This window comes from Hirundo rustica, chromosome 27, assembly GCF_015227805.2.
Source record: "Hirundo rustica isolate bHirRus1 chromosome 27, bHirRus1.pri.v3, whole genome shotgun sequence".
Taxonomy (NCBI): domain Eukaryota; kingdom Metazoa; phylum Chordata; class Aves; order Passeriformes; family Hirundinidae; genus Hirundo; species Hirundo rustica.
The window spans coordinates 935,756-952,038 of NC_053476.1; the positions used below are offsets into that span (position 1 = coordinate 935,756).

A 16,283-nucleotide genomic window follows, 5' to 3' on the forward strand; every position below is an offset into this window, starting at 1 on the left:
AGGGTTTTAGAGGGGATTTCAGGGCATTGGAGGGGGATTTGGAGGAGCTGGGGGTCTAGGGAGAGGTTGGGGTGTGTGGAGGGAGGTTGGCGCAGGCTAAAAGGGCTTTGGAAGGGTTGGGAAGGTCAGAGGTGGTTTGGGGGGGCTGCAGTGGATTTGGGGTGTTGGAAGGGGGGGGTTGGAGTTTAGGGAGGGTTTGGAGGGAGTTGAAGAAGTTGAGGGGGGTTGAAAGGTTTAGGGGGTATTGGAGTAGTTGGAAGAGGTTTTGGACTGAATTTACTGGGACAGGGGAGATGGGGGGTGATTTGGGGGAATTGGAGAATGAGGGAGCTGGTGTAGGAGGGGAAGTTGGGAGTTTAGGAGTGTTCGGTTGGAAGAGGGGTTTGGGGAGGTGGAGGGGGGGCTTGGAGGGGCGTTGGCATTGGGGGGGATTATGGGGAGCTTGGGGAAGGTGGGAAAGGCTTGGAGAGGGAGGTTGGAAATTTTGGGAAAGGTTGGAGGGGTTGAAGTTGTCTTTGGGGCATAGGGGGTTGGAGAGGATTTGGAGAGGATTTAGGGGCACTTGTGGGCATTGGGAGGGAGGATGGGGACGTTGGGAGTCAGAGACTGGATTTTTGGGAGGGTCGGGGAGGTTGGGGAGGACCGGAGGGGGCTGTGGGGGCTGATGGAAGTTTGAGGGGGTTGGGGAGGCTCTGGGGGGCTGGGGCGGTCTGGGGGTGCTGCCTGCCCTAGGAGTGAGGTCTGGAGGGCTCAGTAACGCCGAGGGGCAAAACCCTGTGACCCGGGCAGCAGGGTCTGTGCTGCAGCTGGGGTCTCTGCCCGGGGGAGGGGGGCCGGGGCCGCACAGGGGGGTCAAGGCTGCAGGCAGAGTGGTCTCCGTGCTCCGGGCAGGGGGGCCTGGGGGGTCTGTGTGTCCCAGGCAGGGGGATCTGTGGGGTCTGTGTGCCCCGGGCAGGGGGATCTGTGGGGTCTGTGTGTCCCAGGGAGGATGGTCTGTGGGGTCTGTGGGGTCGGTGTGACCCGGGCAGGGGGATCTGTGGGGTCTGTGTGCCCCGGACAGAGGGGTCTCGGGGGTGTCTGTGTGTCCCAGGGAGGATGGTCTGTGGGGTCTGTGGGGTCTGCGTGCCCCGGGCAGAGGGGTCTGGGGGGTGTCTGTGGGGTCCGCGTGCCCCGGTCCGTGCCCGGTCACTCCGGCCCGGCCCCGGCCGAGCGCCCCCGGTTCCATCGCCCGGAGCCCCGAGGGGAGGGGGGGTTGCGGTCACGTGAGCGCTCGTCACGTGGCGCTGTGCCCGCCCCCTCACTCCCGGCTGGCCAATGGGAGCGCAGCGGCCGCCGGCGGCAGCCAATGGGCGGAGGGGGCGGGGCTTGCGGCCGGCTGGAGGGGGGGGCTTGCGGCCGGGACCGGGAGAGGGAACTGGGAGCGCTGGTGGGTACTGGGAGACAGCGGGGGTCAGGGGTGCCTCGGAGGGACCGCGAGACACCGGGGGCGACCTGGACGGGCTGGGAGTCACGGGCATAGCTGCAAGGTGCTGGGAGCACTGGGAGCTGCTAGGAGGAACTGGGAGTCACGGGAGGAACTGGGAGTCACGAGAGGAACTGGGAGGTACTGGGGGAACTGGGAGGTACTGGAAGAACTGGGAGGTACTGGAGAGATCTGGGAGGTACTGGAGGAACCTGGGAGGTACTGGAAGAACTGGGAGGTACTGGAGGAACTGGGAGGTACTGGAGAGACCTGGGAGGTACTGGAGGAACTGGGAGGTACTGGAGAGACCTGGGAGGTACTGGAGGGACTGGGAGGTACTGGAGGGACTGGGAGGTACTGGAAGAACTGGGAGGTACTGGAGGAACTGGGAGGTACTGGAGGAACTGGGAGGTACTGGAGGGACCTGGGAGTCATACGGACGGCTGGGAGGTGCTGGGAGCGCTGGGAGGTACTGGGAGGAACTGGGAGTCACGGAGGAACACTGCGTTCCCCGGGAGGTCCTGGCAGTCATGGGGGAACACTGGGAGGTACTGGGAGTCCCTCCTGGGAGGCATACTGGGAGCACTGGGGGCACTGGGTCGGGGGGCAGAGCCCAGCCCTGCCCGGGGGGTGCAGTGACAGCAGCGAGGGGAGCAGAGCCCCCCGTGTGACAGCGCTGGGCCGGGGAGGTGGCACCGCGGGGAAAGGGAAGCGAAAGTGATTGTGGAAGGGGACGGGGGCTGCGGGGACCCGTCCGGCCGCAGGGAGATGGTATCGGGGCGCGGTCGGAGTGCCGCACACCGCACTGCCTCCCCGCTTCCTGTGCGGCACCCCCGGCACCCTGAGGTGCCCCCCGGGCTGGGGGGCCTCGGTGAGGTGGGGAGCTGGGTGAAACGGGGGTCTGGGTGAAGCGGAGAGTGGGGGCTTTCCCAACACAGGCTGAAAGAAGAAGTGAGATTTGGGGGGGCAGAGCTGCCCATCCGCTCAGTGAGAAGGGAAACTGAGGCCGGGGCGTGCGGGGGGGTCCCGCAGGTGCCCCCAGAGCCATGAGGACCCTCCTGCTGCTGTGGGTGGCCCTGGCCGGCGCAGGGGCCCAGCTGCCCTGTCCCCATGGAGGACCCTGCCCCGTCACCCCGGTGAGTGCGCAGGGTTTGGGGGGTCGGGGGCGGCCTCAGCAGGGGATGATAACCCCGCTGTGCCCCCCAGGCCCTGCCTGCCCGCAGTGCCACGGGGTGCCAGGACAGCTCATCCTGCCCTCCTGCCGGCTGCCAGCTGCCAGAGGTGAGCCGCATCCCCCGTGCCTCAGTTTCCCCCCTCTCCCTGCCATTTGGGTCACTCCTCCCTGACCCCCCTGCCCTCCCACCCCCTTCTCTTCCCCCAGAGCGTCCCCTGCGCTGGGGGCCACCGCTGCTGTCCCCGAGGGTCCCGCTGCGGCGCCGATGGGGAGTCCTGCGTCACCGACCTGGGTACGGGGACACGGCTGGGCGGGTGGGGGGCAGGGGTGGGCCTCGAGGGGACAGGATGGACACGGGGATGCCCCGCCTGTCTCCGCAGCCCCCCGCGCTGTCCCCTGTCCCGATGGCCAGTCCGAGTGTCCCGATGATGCCACGTGCTGCGTGACAGGCAGCGGCGCCTGGGGGTGCTGCCCCATGCCCCAGGTACAGGGTGCAGGCACACGGGGACGCTGAGGGGGGGACCTGGCGCGGCCATCGCAGTGACGAGCGCGGCTGGCACCCGCAGGCCTCGTGCTGCGCTGACAAGGTGCACTGCTGTCCCCATGCCACCGTCTGCGACCTGGCCCACGGGCGCTGCGTGTCCCCCGCCGGTGACGCCGACGTCCCCCTGAGCACAGCCTTCCCGGCCTGGAAGAGCCAGCCCCCCACCCCAGGTAAGGGCTGTCCCCTCGGGGCGCCCTCAGGGTGCCCTCAGAGGGGACACGGTGACGCCGTGTGTCCCCACAGTCGCGCTGCGCCAGGTGCTGTGTCCCGACGGCCGCTCGGTGTGTCCCGACGGGGCGACCTGCTGCCAGCTGTCCCCAACGCAGTACGGCTGCTGTCCCCTGCAGAACGTGAGTGCTGGCACAGCCGCGGGCACCCCGGGATGGGCAGCTGTGCCAAACCTCGTGTGCGCAGCACCCCAAAGCAGCCACCCCTCGCTGAACACCCCAAACCAGGCACCCCATGCCAGACACCCAAATTCTGACCAAATTCCTCCATCAGGCGCCCCAAACCAAGCACCCCATGCCAGGCAGCCTGTGCCAGGCACCCCTCACTGGACGCTCCAAACCCACGCCCCCAACACACAGCACTCACCCCGTACCAGTTCCTGTAGGCATCCCGCTCTGCACATCCCAATGCCGAGTATCCCGCAGTGATGCCAGGCACCCGATTTTGGGCACCCTGTCCCAGTCATCCCACACCGGACACGCCTTGCTGTGGTGGACACTGGGCGCTGGGCACCCACCCTGTGCCACATCCCCATACCAGGCACCCTGCACTGTACCCCAGGTGCCCTGTGCCATGCTGTGCACACCCTGTCCTTGTCCCCAGGGTCCCTGTCACCCCGTATCTCTCCCCCCAAAGCCGTGTCCAGCAGTGATGGGCAGCACTGCGGCCCCCAGGGCACCTCCATACCATGCCCCCTATGCTGTGCCACCCCCTGTCCCCATCCCCAGGGTCCTTGTCATCCCATGTCTCCCCCCAGGCCGTGTGCTGCGGTGATGGGCAGCACTGCTGTCCCCAGGGCACCACCTGTGACCTGATCCACTCCACCTGCACCTCTCTGGGGGCCTCTGCCCCCCTGGCAGCGCTGCCCGCAGGTGAGACCCCCCCAGGGAGCAACCATCCCCTGCCCCATCCCAGGGAGGGGACACCAGCCCTGACTGTCCCCTGTCCCCAGCTCGTGACGTCAAGTGTGACGAGAGGACGAGCTGTCCCAATGGGAACACGTGCTGCCGCCTCATCTCAGGGGCCTGGGGGTGCTGCCCCCTCGAGCAGGTACGGAGGGTCCCCTGTGCCCCCCAGGACAGGCAGATGGCCCCTGGCCCCAGGGTGGGATGAGGGCAGCTGTGTCTTGTTCCACTAAGGACAAGGGTGGGTGTTCCTGTACTTGCCCAGGACAAGGTTTGATGGCCCCTGTCCCGGGGAGGGACAAGGATGAGGGTCCCCTGTGCCCCTCCAGGACTGGGAGGTGTCCCCCAGGAGGGCTCCCACTCCCTGGTGTCACACGGGGATGACACTGAGTCACTTTGACATCCTCCAGTCAGACCCCCTGTACTAACTGGGACCACTTTGGGGCTGCAGTGACGCGAGGTGGGGAAGGGACACGAAGCCGCCAGGATGCTCAGGATTCCCGAGTCCCAGCGAGGGGGGAGTCAGGAGCGATGAGGGGATGCCCATATCCCCCTTCCTCACTGCTGGGGCACGGGCAGGGAGAGGGGATGGCAGCAGTGGGCAGGAGGGGACACATTTGTCCCCCCTCCTGTGGAGCTGGCAGTCCCTGGGGGGGTCCCCTGTGCTCAGCCCCCCCTCTTTGCCCCCCAGGCCGTCTGCTGCCCCGACCACGTGCACTGCTGCCCCCAGGGCTACACCTGCGACCCCGAGGGGGGCAGCTGCCTGCAGGGGGGGGGCACCCGCCTGCCCTGGGTGCGCAAGAGCCCGGCGCTGCCCCGGCAGGGACAGGTGACATCGGGGAGTGTCATTTGTGATGAAGAGATGAGCTGTCCTGATGGGACCACGTGCTGCCGGATGAGCCTGGGCACCTGGGGGTGCTGCCCCCTCGAGCAGGTGTGGGGTCCCTGCCCATGGCCATGGGGGTCCGTGGCTGTGTGGGGTGGGGAGCCCTGGGGGGCACCCAGGGGAGCAGGGTGTCTTGGGCTGAGCAGAGATTCCAGGGATTCCTGGGGTGTCCATGGAGGGGGGACATGGCTCCATGGACCCCGGGTGGAGCACCTGCCTTGGAGACATGAGAACGTTCAGCAGGGCACAGGGACCACCTGTCCCCCTCAACAGCCCCAGGGCCTGGGGGTCTCCTGTGCCCGGAGGGGACAAAGGCCAATGTTTCCTTTTCCCCAGGAGGGTCAAGGCCAGATATCCCCCTTTGCTGCTTGAAGGATGAGGGCAGATGTCTCCTGTCCTCCAGGAAGGACAGGGCAGGCTCCAAACCCCTGATGTCCCCGTGGGACACAGGGCCCCTTTGCTGCCCCCCAACCCCAGTCAGACCTCCTCTAACTGGGACCAGTTTGCGGCTCCAGGGGCAGGAGGTGACAGAGGCACACAAGGGGTGCTCAGGGACATTCGTGTGTCCCACAGAGGGGCAGAAGGGTCACGAGGGTGTCCCCGTATCTGGGGCAGAAGGGTCACGAGGGTGTCCCCATATCTGCCCCCCTCAAAGTGGGGATGGAGCCAGGCCGGGCCTGGGGGGACACAGAACACTGGAGGGCAGGAACAGGCAGGAAGGGACTTGTCCCCTGGTGGTGCCCTGTGCTCAGCCCCCCCTCTCTGCCCCCCAGGCCGTCTGCTGCCCCGACCTCGTGCACTGCTGCCCCCAGGGCTACACCTGCGACCCCCAGGGGGGCAGCTGCCTGCAGGGGGGGGGCACCCGCCTGCCCTGGGTGCGCAAGAGCCCGGCGCTGCCCCGGGGGGGACAGGGCACATCGGGGGATGTCAAATGCGATGAAAAGACGAGCTGTCCTGATGGGAGCACGTGCTGCCGGCTGAGCCTGGGCACCTGGGGGTGCTGCCCCCTCGAGCAGGTCGGGGGAGTCCCTGGGGTTTGGGGTCCTGGGGGTGGGGGCACCTCAGGGGTGGGGTGTCGTCCTGGAGAATGAGGATTTGGGAATGGAATGGAGGGGGTTGGGAGGACACAGCAGGACTGTAGGGGTGGCCCTTTGGGGACAAGCAGGGCTGGGTGGGGCAGGGACATGGGACACTCCCACATTTGGCACCGGTCCCCTCCATGGAGGCTCTGTGGGCACCTCGGGGACAGGGTTTGGCACAGTCCCCGGGGACACCCGGGTACCTGAGTCCCTGTTGTACCTGGTACCTGGACACCCGTGTCCCCCAGACACCCATGGCCCCCACTGACCCCATCCTGTGCCTCCCCCAGGCCGTTTGCTGTGGAGACCACCAGCACTGCTGTCCCCGGGGCTACACCTGCAACCTGACCACCGAGAGCTGTGAGAAGCTGCTGGCGCCCACCCCGCTCGTGCCAACGCCCGCAGCCCCCCGCCGGCCACCCCCCGTCCCACTGCGAGCCGCTGGCGCCCGCCCGGGCGGCCTCGTGCCCTGCGGTGCCACCGGCTCCTGCCGCGGGGGCCAGCGGTGCTGCCAGGCCCGGGGGGGCTCCTGGGGCTGCTGCCCCTTCGCCCAGGTGAGTGGGGGGACACCGGGGCGGGGGTGGGGGTGGCATCACCCCCCTCTCACTCTGTCTCTCCCTGCAGGGCTCCTGCTGCTCCGACGGCCGCCACTGCTGCCCCGCGGGGTCCCGCTGCACCGCGGGGGGCTGGGGGTGCAGCCACCCGTACGGGCTCTGATGGCACTGGGGACAGCACCGCCACCACCCCCCGAGTGCCACCACCCCAATAAACGGTTTCTAGGAGAAACTCCATCCGTGGCTCCTGGCGAGGGGGAAACTGAGGCAGGAGGCGGAGGCAGGGGGGATTTTGTGTGTTTAATATATTAATGCCTCTAAGGAGCGGGCAGGACGTGCAGGCAGCAGCTCCCTGCCCAGCCTGGCACCCGGGGGGGGTCCCCATGGCCCCCACCTCTGCCAGCCTGGCCCCAATGACCCCTCTTCATCCTCACCACGTAGAAAACATTTAGAAACACAGTTAAAATCTGAAGGGGGATGAGGGTGGGGGGACAGGGGCCCCCCGGCTCCTATGGCAGCTTGGAGGCACCGCTGGCTCGAGGGGCAGTGCCGGCCCCCCCCGTCCTGTGGGGACACAAATGGGGACATGGCTCAGGACTGGGGGGACATGGAGCATGCAGTTCCCACCCCCAAAAGACCGGGAGGTGGATGGTGGTGTTGGGGTGGGACACGGAGGGGACAGGGGTGGCAGGATCCCGTGTGGCAGAGCCCGGGGCACAGGGTGGGGGTCCCAAGCAGATGGGGGCACGGGTGGCATGGGTGTGGTCCCTCCGGCCCCTCCCCTGGCAGGACCCTGGGAGGGGCTGGGCAAGGAACAGGGGCCAGAATGGATGTGTGGGAGGGCTGGTGACACAAAGGGACCGTGGTGGTGGGGTGAGGTGGTGGGGGAAGGGATTGTGGTGGGGTGGGACAGTGATGGGACACGACGGTGGCGGGAGAGGATGGCGGTGGGGTGGGACGGCGGTGGGAGAAGACAGGGACAAGGCAGGAGGGTGTGGGGAGGGTGGTGGGACGGCACGGCAGTGTAGGATGCGGCAGTGACGGGACAGGGCGGTGGGAGGGCGGGATGGGGATGACAGCGGTGGGATGAGGTGATGGCTGTGTGGGACAGGGTGACGGATGGGAGGGTGCTGGGATGAGATGGCAGCACAGCGATGGGACAGCGATGACAGAGGACGGCGGTGGGAGGAGACGGGGGCCGGGCAGGACAGCGGTGGGCTGAGGCGGGTGACAGCAGCGGTGTCCCCACCATCTCAGCACCCCCCCGGGACTTGCCCCCGCCCCGGGACCAGGGGACCGCCCTCCCCACACTCACTTGACATTGAAGACCATCAGAGGCCGCTCCTCCCTCTTCTGCCAGGGGCTCTTGCGGTCGCCCCCCTCGTCCCCCCCATCGCCCGCCTCTGTCAGCGCCTCCTCCTCGGGGCTGGTCAGGGAGTCCCGGGGGGCTTCGCTGGCGCTGCTGCGCCCGCTGCCCCCCCCTCGCCGCCCCCCGCTGCCCGCTTCCAGCAAGGGGGCCAGCGAGCTGTCCTCGGGGGAGGCTGCGGGCAGGGGGGGCCGGGGCCCCCCGTCCTCCTCCCCGCCTCCGGCGGCCCGGGGAAGGCGGGGAGGGGGCGCGGGGCCGGGGCCCCTCTCGCTGCCCTGCAGGTCGATGTAGGAATGCCGAACCTGGGAGGAGCGCCCGTCCAGGGACACGAACCAGGCTCTCGGGGGTCGCGGCCCCCCCCAGTTCCAGGAGCTGCTGCCCCGCCAGCGCCTGCAGCTCCCCGTTAAGCTGCGCCACCGCCGACCCGTCCAGCAGCACCGGGATGGCCACCGAGCCGCTCACGGGTTGTGGGGCACGAGCCCCGCCCCAGTTTTCCCCTTCCTCGAAGGGCTGCCCGGAGGACGGGGCGGGCGGGGGCGCGGCCGTGGCCGCCGTCGACCCGGGTCCCCCGTCGGCTTCGGGGGGACCCTCGGGCTCGCCGGGGGCCAGGCGCATGTAGCGGGCGGGGATGAGGAGGGTGGGCATCACCCCCCGGTAAACATCCTCGGCCCCTCCGCCCCGGTCCAGGGGCCCGCAGAGGAGCAGCGGCCCGGGGGGCGCCAGCGAGGGCGGGCGCGGGGGGGGCTCAGGCAGCGGGTGCTCGTTCGGCTGCGCCCCGTAACGGGAAGGAGGAACGAGGGCGAGGGGGGCGCGGGGGGAAGGCGGGGGCGGCCCGGGGGTGCTCGTCGGGCGGTGGCAGCCCGTCCACCGAGGGGCGGCCCGGAGGCCGACGGGCCATTCGCCAGGGACGCCGTAGTCCTCGTGGGCAGGGGGCTGGCGGCGGCGGAGGGGCCAGCGTGGCCGCCGGGGGCCGCGGGCCGGAGCGCAGCGGGGCGGGGGCCGGCGGCTGAAAGAAGTCCGGCCGGGCGGGGGTCAGCTCGCGGGTGGAGGGGGGCAGGCTGGGGGTGGGCAGGTCGGTGTCCCCCCCCGAGGAGGCGGTCTCCAGGTGGCTGCCCCCGCACAGGAGGTCCAGCTGGGACACCGAGGTGGCCTGGTCCCGGCGAGCCGCGTCCAGCGGCCCCGGCAGCGGCAGCTTGCGGTGCTGCGCCCGCGGCTTCAGGCACCGCCGCCTGCGGGGAGACGGGGGCACGTGGGGGCGGGGGTCCCCCCATCCTCCCCTCCCTCGCCTGCTGGAAGGAGCTAAAGAAGGGGGCTATGGGGCACCCGGGGGTGCTGGGGAGCATGTGTCGCCCTCCAAATCCAGTTATAGGACACCCAGGGGTGCTGGAGATTGGTGTGTGGCTCCCAAATCCAGCGAAAGAGCACCCAGAGGTGCCACAGGCTGGTGCCTCCTCCCCATAGCCACCCGCCGTGGCCGTATAGGGCATTAGGGGGTTCCACGGGGTGGTTACTCCCCCAAAATGGCTACAGGGCATTCAAGGGTGCCAGGAGGGCGGTGTCCATTCCCCATAGTCAGGTCTAGGGCAGCTGGGGGTGCCATGGGGTGGTGCCCCCCTTCCAAAGCCCATTTAAGGCACCCAGGGGTACCAGGAGGATGCTGCCCCCTCCCCATAACCAATTACAGGGTGCCAGGAAATGCTCCCCCCCAGCTATGGGCCACCCAGGGGTTACAGGTGGGTGCTAGAGCCCATTCCCACATGGAATGTCGGGTTCTGTTCCCACCCCCCAGCACGGTCAGGACGCAGCCGGGGCTGACCTGCAGTAGTAGATGAGGAGGCAGAGGAGGATGAGGACGAGCAGGGCCAGGGCACCCAGGATGGTGAGGAGGAAGATGGTGTGGTAGGTGGTGATGTCTGTCACGCCCGCTGCCATCGCCACCAGCCCTGGGGACAACAGGGTCAGAGGGGCAGCCCCTCCTGAGAGCGCCCCGGGACAGAGGGACAAAGGGACAAAAGGAACCCCCACCAGAGCACCCCAGGGGGCAACGATGTCCCCCCAGCCTCAAACAGCCCTGGGGACAATGCGACTCAGGAACCCCCACCCCAGGGTGGTCCCAGCCCCCTCAGGCAGCCCTGGGACAGGAGGGTCAGAGGGGCAAGCACCCACCCCAAGGTGCTGCCACCCCGCCCCCAGCCAGCCTGTCCCCAGAGCCAAGGGACACAGGCTGGCAGGGCACCCACAGGTGTCACCTTACCCGTGCTGGGGGAGGGCAGAGCTGCGGCCCAATATCCCAGCTGGGAGGAGACAAACGTCCAGTAGAGCTGCCGGCCTTCCTTTCGGATCAGCCCCGTCCCGTTACGGAGCCACAGCCCTGCGGGGACACCCCGGGCTCATCACCCACCCCTGCCCTGCCAGCCCCGGCAGGAGCTGTGTCCCCTCTGCCACCCCCCAGGCAGCGCTCACCGCTCTTGGGGTCAAACCTCCAGGCTGGCACACTGGTGGCCACCACGGCCGCGGCGTCGGGGGCCAAAGGGACGGACAGATGGACGGGGCCGGCCAGCGGCACCTCGGTCCCGTTGCCGGTGAACAGATGAACGCTGACAGCCGCCACCGGCGCCAGCTCCAGCCAGGTGCCATTGGCTGCGGGGACAAGGGCCGGGACGTTCCCAAGGGGGCCACGTGGGCTGTGCCCCCCGCTCCCCAAGTCCCCGTGTCCCCCGTACCGCTGCCGTCCTGCTCGGCGCCGAGGAAGGCGGGGAAGGCGCGGGCCAGGCTGGGGCCGGAGGCGGCGGTGAGGGACGCGGCGAGCTGGCTGTAAGTGGAGCTGCGGGGCAGGCGGGCTGCCCGCCGTGGGAACTGCGCCCACGGCTGCCCACGGCCACCTGCGGGGACGCGGCGGGTGGCAGCACCGGGGGGGGCTGGTTCTGCCACCAGCTCCAGCCCCACGGCTCAGCTGGGGAGCGTAAGGCACCCGGGGGGGCTGGTGGTGTCACCCACCGCCATCCCCGTGGTTCAGCTGGGGGCCGCAGGGTGGGTGACAGCACCCGGGGGGGCTGGTGGTGTCACCCACCGCCATCCCCGTGTCTCACCTGGGGATCCCAGGAGGATCTGGACCAGGTCCTCGTAGAGGATGAGCGTGGCCGGGCGCTCCGGGAGCAAGTAGAGGCTGATGGAGGCGTAGACTGCAAGGGGAAGAAGGGGTGATGGGGGACCCCAAAAGATGCACAGCTGGACCCCCAAAATACACACACACTCCTCCCGGGCTTGGGGGGACTGATGGGGAGAGGGGGAAGATGGGGTCTGCAGAGGGGGTGTGGAAGGGGGGACAGCAAGGGGTGAGGTGCATTTGGGGACAGGTGGGGGCAGGCAGTGGGCAGGGTGGGGGCACCCCCTCCACAACCCCGTCCCTGTCCCTGTATCCCTTCATCCCAGTAGCCCCCATTCCCTCATCCTGCACCCCACAATCCCTGTGCCCCCATTCCCACCTGCCCAGCTGAGTGCTCCCTGTGTGCCACCCCCCCAAGGCGACCCCTCCCATTGATGCCACCCCCCACTCCCCCCCGCCCTGGGGAAAAGGACTGGGGTGCATCCCCAGGGGCACCCCCAACTTCCCATGGGATGGGATGGGATGGGATGGGATGGGATGGGATGGGATGGGATGGGATGGGATGGGATGGGATGGGATGGGATGGGATGGGATGGGATGGGATGGGATGGGATGACTTGGGGGCCACCAGGACATGGTTGTCCCCTCCCGAAGAGGCCAGACCCCTCCCAAACACCCTTGTGTAAGGGACCCCTACACTGAAACCTATTAGGGGTCCCCTGTTAGGAAGGGACTGAGGTCCCAGTAAGGGACTAAGGACCCCACAGCAGGGCTCAGAACCCCCAGTTAGGAATTCAGGACCTCCAATCAGACCCAGAACCCCCAGGAATTGACTGGGGATCCCCCATCACAGCTCAAACCCCCTTGGGAGGGGATTGTGCCACCTAGTCAGACTCAGAGACCACGGTCAGGGATGGGGACCCCCACCCAGGGCTGCCCAGGAAGGCACTGGGGTTCCCCCCAGGTCGGGGGTCCCGCTGACTCACGTGGCAGTTTGGTGACGCGCCAGGGGACAGAGGCGGTGACGTATCCGCGGTGAGCGGCGGTGACAAGCAGCCAGGAGCCCAGGCGGTAGGGCACGGGCAGGACCCCGGTGCCCGTGTGGTCGGTGGTCCCGGCCGCCAGCGCGCTGCGGGCGCCGAACACGTCCAGGGCCGCCTGCGCCAGCGGGGCCAGCGTGCCGCTCTCAAACACCTGCACCCGCAGCAGCACCTCTGCGGGGACACCGGCGGGGACATTGGCGCGGGCACCGGCACGGGCACGGGCACGGCACCCCCGGAGCACCACCGGCACAGGGACAGGGTGGGTGGGACACACCTCGGGAGTCACAGCCGCTAACCCAGCGGGCACGGCCACCATCCCAGCAGGGGCTGGGAAACAACCCGAGGGTCACGGCCACCATCCCAGGGGGTCACAGCCACCATCCCAGGGGATCACAGCCACCATCCCAGGGGGTCACAGCCACCATCCCAGGGGGACACAGCCACCATCCCAGGGGGACACAGCCACCATCCCAGGGGAACACAGCCACTATCCCAGGGGGTCACGGCCACCATCCCAGGGGGTCACGGCCACCATCCCAGGGGGACACAGCCACCATCCCAGGGGGTCACAGCCACCATCCCAGGGGGTCACGGGCACCATCCCAGGGGGACACAGCCACCATCCCAGGGGAACACGGCCACCATCCCAGGGGGTCACGGCCACCATCCCAGGGGGTCATGGACACCATCCCAGGGGGTCATGGGCACCATCCCAGGGGAAATGGGCACCACCCCGATGGATGATTGGCACCACACCAAGAGGTGGTGGGACCTGTCCTGCTGGCCACCATCCCCATCACAGGGGGTCACAGCCAACAGCACAGGGGGTCCAGTCACCATTTCAGCAGGTGGTGGAACACCCTGCCAGGTTATGGTCACCATCCCAGGGGTGTCATGGTCACCATCCCAGCCACAGTCCTGGCGGGTGATGTCACCACCCCAGCGGGTGGTGGGACCTGTCCCAGCGGATTACGGTCACCATCCAGGCAGGAAGGTGGGACCCACCCTGACAGGTCACAGGCGCCATCACAGAAAGCCACGGGCACCATCCTGGCGGGTGGTGGGACCCATCCCAGTGCCCACCATCCCCAGCAGGTCACAGCCACCACCCGGGTGGGTCACAGGCACCACCCTGGCAGGTCGCCGGTGCTCCCCGGTGGGCAGCAGGCGCTGTCCTGAGGGGCTGTGAGCATCACCGCTGTGCCCACCACCCTGTGCCCCCTTGAGGGGGTCCTGGCCCCAGGGTGCCGTGCCCACCCGGGTGGGTGCACCCAGTCACGTCACTCTCACCCCCCCACCAGAGGCCACCCCCAGCCTCACACCTGTCCCAAGGGCAGGGGTCTCGACCCCAGCTGGCCCCACCAGCCGCAGAGGGAGGGATCCCCCCGGCAAGCCCCGCTGCAGGGCCCGGCTCGAGGGAGGGGGGACCCTAAACCCCGCGTGCCCCCGGCCCCCCCGAGCCAGCGCCATCCTGCGCATGATCCGCAGCCCTTGGCAGCGGTCCCGGCTCCGGCGCCGTCACCCAGGCAACGACCTCCTTCATCCCGCCGCCCCGGGGCTCCCGCCCGGCCTCCCGCAGCCCCGGCCCCCCGGAACCCCCCCAGTCCACCGGGCACCCCGCCCCGACCCGCCCCGGCCCGGACGCGGCCCAGATGCGGCAATGGGCGAGGGGGGAAATTCGCAACAGCTGCTCCAGCGATGCACGGGGGGGGAGCGGGTTTCGGGAATGGAGGGGCTGGGGGTGTCCCCCCGCACGCCAGGAATGTCCCCGCCGCCACGCGCCGGCCACCCGCAGCTGCCGGGGGACAGCTGGCACCAACTGCCACCCCGGTGTCCGCCGGAGAGGGGGGGCCGTGGTGCCACCCCCAGCGGCACGGCCGTCCCCGTCCCCACTCTCCGTCCCCCCACCATCAGCAAAGGGTCCCCCGAGGGTGGCACGGCCACCGCGAGGCACGCCGGCCCCTCGCTGGCTCCCCAGTGCCCCCCAGCCTGACCCCGGTGCCCCCCAGTCTGACCCCACGATCCCGTGAGGCGCGGCGGGAGATGCCAGGCCCTGGGGTGGCAGCGAGGAGCCCTGTCGTGTCTGTCACCCCGCGGGGACGGGGATGGGCTGGGGTGACAGCCGGCACAGACAGGACGGGCCAGGGACCCCGCTCACCCCACAGCCCCCCTCTCACCCCCGGGCACGCCTGGCCCTGGCACAGGGGCTCCGCCAGGAGGGTTTGGGGTGCAGGAGGGGGTCACAGGGACCCGCGGGGACCCCAAGGCCCACCCTGCCTGCCGGGTGCACCCCCCTGCCCACCCACCATCATTCACCCCCTGACCTGGGACCTCCACCCACCATCAGACACCCTCGAGCTCTGCTCGGGACCCCCACCCGCCCTCCTGCACCCCCAAGCTCTGCCCACGATCCCCACCCAACTTCCTTCACCCCCTGGTTTGTGACCCCCACCCACCAGGACGAACCCTTGGTGCTGCACGGGACCCCCCCAATCCTGTACCGCAAGGTCTGGGACCACCCCCACCCTCTCGTCCCCCCAGGCTCTGTCCGTGACCCCCACCCAACCAGCTACACCCCCTGGCACTGCCCAGGCCCCCCACCCATCACCCACCGCCCGCCGGTGGCCAGAACCGCCCGGGGAGGGGGAGACAGACGGACAGACGGGGGTGCGGCCGGACAGACAGAGCCGGGGATGGACAAGGGGGAAATGGACGGGGGGACTTGGGCGCGGTGGGGGAACGGGTGAGCAAGAATGGGGGTGTCGGAGCCGGGGGGGGCCGGGCGGGGATGGGGGTGTCGGGATCGTGGGGATTCGGGGCGGGGGGCGGGCGGGGATGGGGGTGCGGGGGGTGCGGGAGTGTCGGGGCGGGGGTCGGGCGGGGATGGGGGGACCGGCGCCGGGATCGATCGGGGGGTGGTGCGCGGGGGGGGGCGATCGGGTTCAAAGGATGCCGAGGGGATGTCGATGCGGGGCTTCGGGCGGGGACGGGGGAGCGGAAGAGCGGGGGAGCGGGGGCGTCGGTCGGGCCGGGATGGTGCGGGGCGAGGGGTGGGGACCGAGGGATGCCGGAGGGATGCGGGAGCGGGGCTCGGGCGGGGAAGGCGGCGGGGTGTTGCCGGCGGCGCCCCCCGCCCCGCACACAAAGGCCGCTCTCACCGTGCGCTCCCGGCTCCGCCGCGCCCCGCGCCCGCCGCCCGCCCGCGGCCGCCAGCAGCAGCAGCACCGGCAGCGGCGGCAGCGGCGGCAGGAGGCGGCGGGGCCGCATGGTGGCTCCGCGCCGTTACCCCGCCATGCCCGGCCCGCCCGGCCCGTCCGCCCGCCCGCCGCGGGGACCGGGCTCCACCTGCCGGAGCCGCCGGGCACGGCCGCCCAGCGCCCACCCCCGGAGCGGCACCGCCCCGGCACCGGGACCACCCCCGGCACCGCCCCGAGACCCCCGGACCAACCCCCGGCACCGCCCCAGACCTCCGGCACCGCCCCCCACGGTGCCCCTAGACCCGGGCCCCATCGCCGGTACCGCAACAAACGCCGGCTCCCCTCCCCGGGACCGGGACTCGGTACCGTTACCGGCATCCCGGGACTGACCGTGGTATCGGCAGCGCCATCTCAGCATCCACCCCCGACATCGGCACCGAGCCCCGGATCCACCTCTGCCGCTGCCTCGAGCCCCGGCGCTATCCCCGGTACCGATCCCGAGCCGCTGCATCCACCCCCGGTACCGCCCCGAGACCGGGACCGAGACCCGGCACCGCAGGACTCACTCCGGTACCGCACCGGCAGCCTTGCACTGCCCCCGGTACCGCGCAGGCCTCCCGGGACCCATTCCCGGCTCCAGTCCAAGCCCCGGCACGGGGACACGGCACCGGCACCGTCATCCCGGGACTGCCCCCGTACCGGCAGCAGCACCCCAGGACCCCCTCGCGGTATTTCCTTG

The 16,283-nt window shown here is 69.9% G+C and overlaps 2 protein-coding genes across 7 annotated transcripts; one reads left to right on the forward strand and one right to left on the reverse strand.

The window, feature by feature from the left end:
• Window positions 1-1,362: 1,362 nt before the first annotated feature.
• GRN (granulin precursor) lies at window positions 1,363-7,064 on the forward strand. Of its 6 annotated transcripts, none has more exons than XM_040087534.2 (13): window positions 1,364-1,426; window positions 2,495-2,598; window positions 2,669-2,743; window positions 2,844-2,928; window positions 3,017-3,120; window positions 3,203-3,350; window positions 3,424-3,530; window positions 4,166-4,280; window positions 4,361-4,458; window positions 5,005-5,247; window positions 5,973-6,215; window positions 6,569-6,832; window positions 6,903-7,064. In XM_040087534.2, the coding sequence occupies exons 2-13, from the start codon at window positions 2,509-2,511 to the stop codon at window positions 6,993-6,995; spliced, it is 1,665 nt and encodes a 554-aa protein (XP_039943468.1). In that variant the 5' UTR covers window positions 1,364-1,426; window positions 2,495-2,508; the 3' UTR covers window positions 6,996-7,064. The 6 variants fall into 6 exon arrangements, with proteins under 6 accessions (XP_058279673.1, XP_039943468.1, XP_039943469.1 ...); XM_040087535.1 differs by having other exon boundaries at window positions 1,375-1,426; window positions 2,401-2,598; XM_040087538.1 differs by having other exon boundaries at window positions 1,402-1,526.
• Window positions 7,065-7,113: 49 nt separating this feature from the next.
• Window positions 7,114-16,027, reverse strand: FAM171A2 (family with sequence similarity 171 member A2). Its single transcript, XM_058423674.1, is given in 11 exon segments — window positions 7,114-7,396; window positions 8,148-8,545; window positions 8,547-9,143; window positions 9,145-9,427; window positions 10,015-10,141; window positions 10,453-10,569; window positions 10,662-10,838; window positions 10,922-11,080; window positions 11,288-11,380; window positions 12,291-12,518; window positions 15,935-16,027. Coding segments are annotated over 11 exon segments (2,262 nt in total). The 5' UTR covers window positions 15,963-16,027; the 3' UTR covers window positions 7,114-7,341.
• Between the last annotated feature and the right edge of the window lie 256 nt (window positions 16,028-16,283).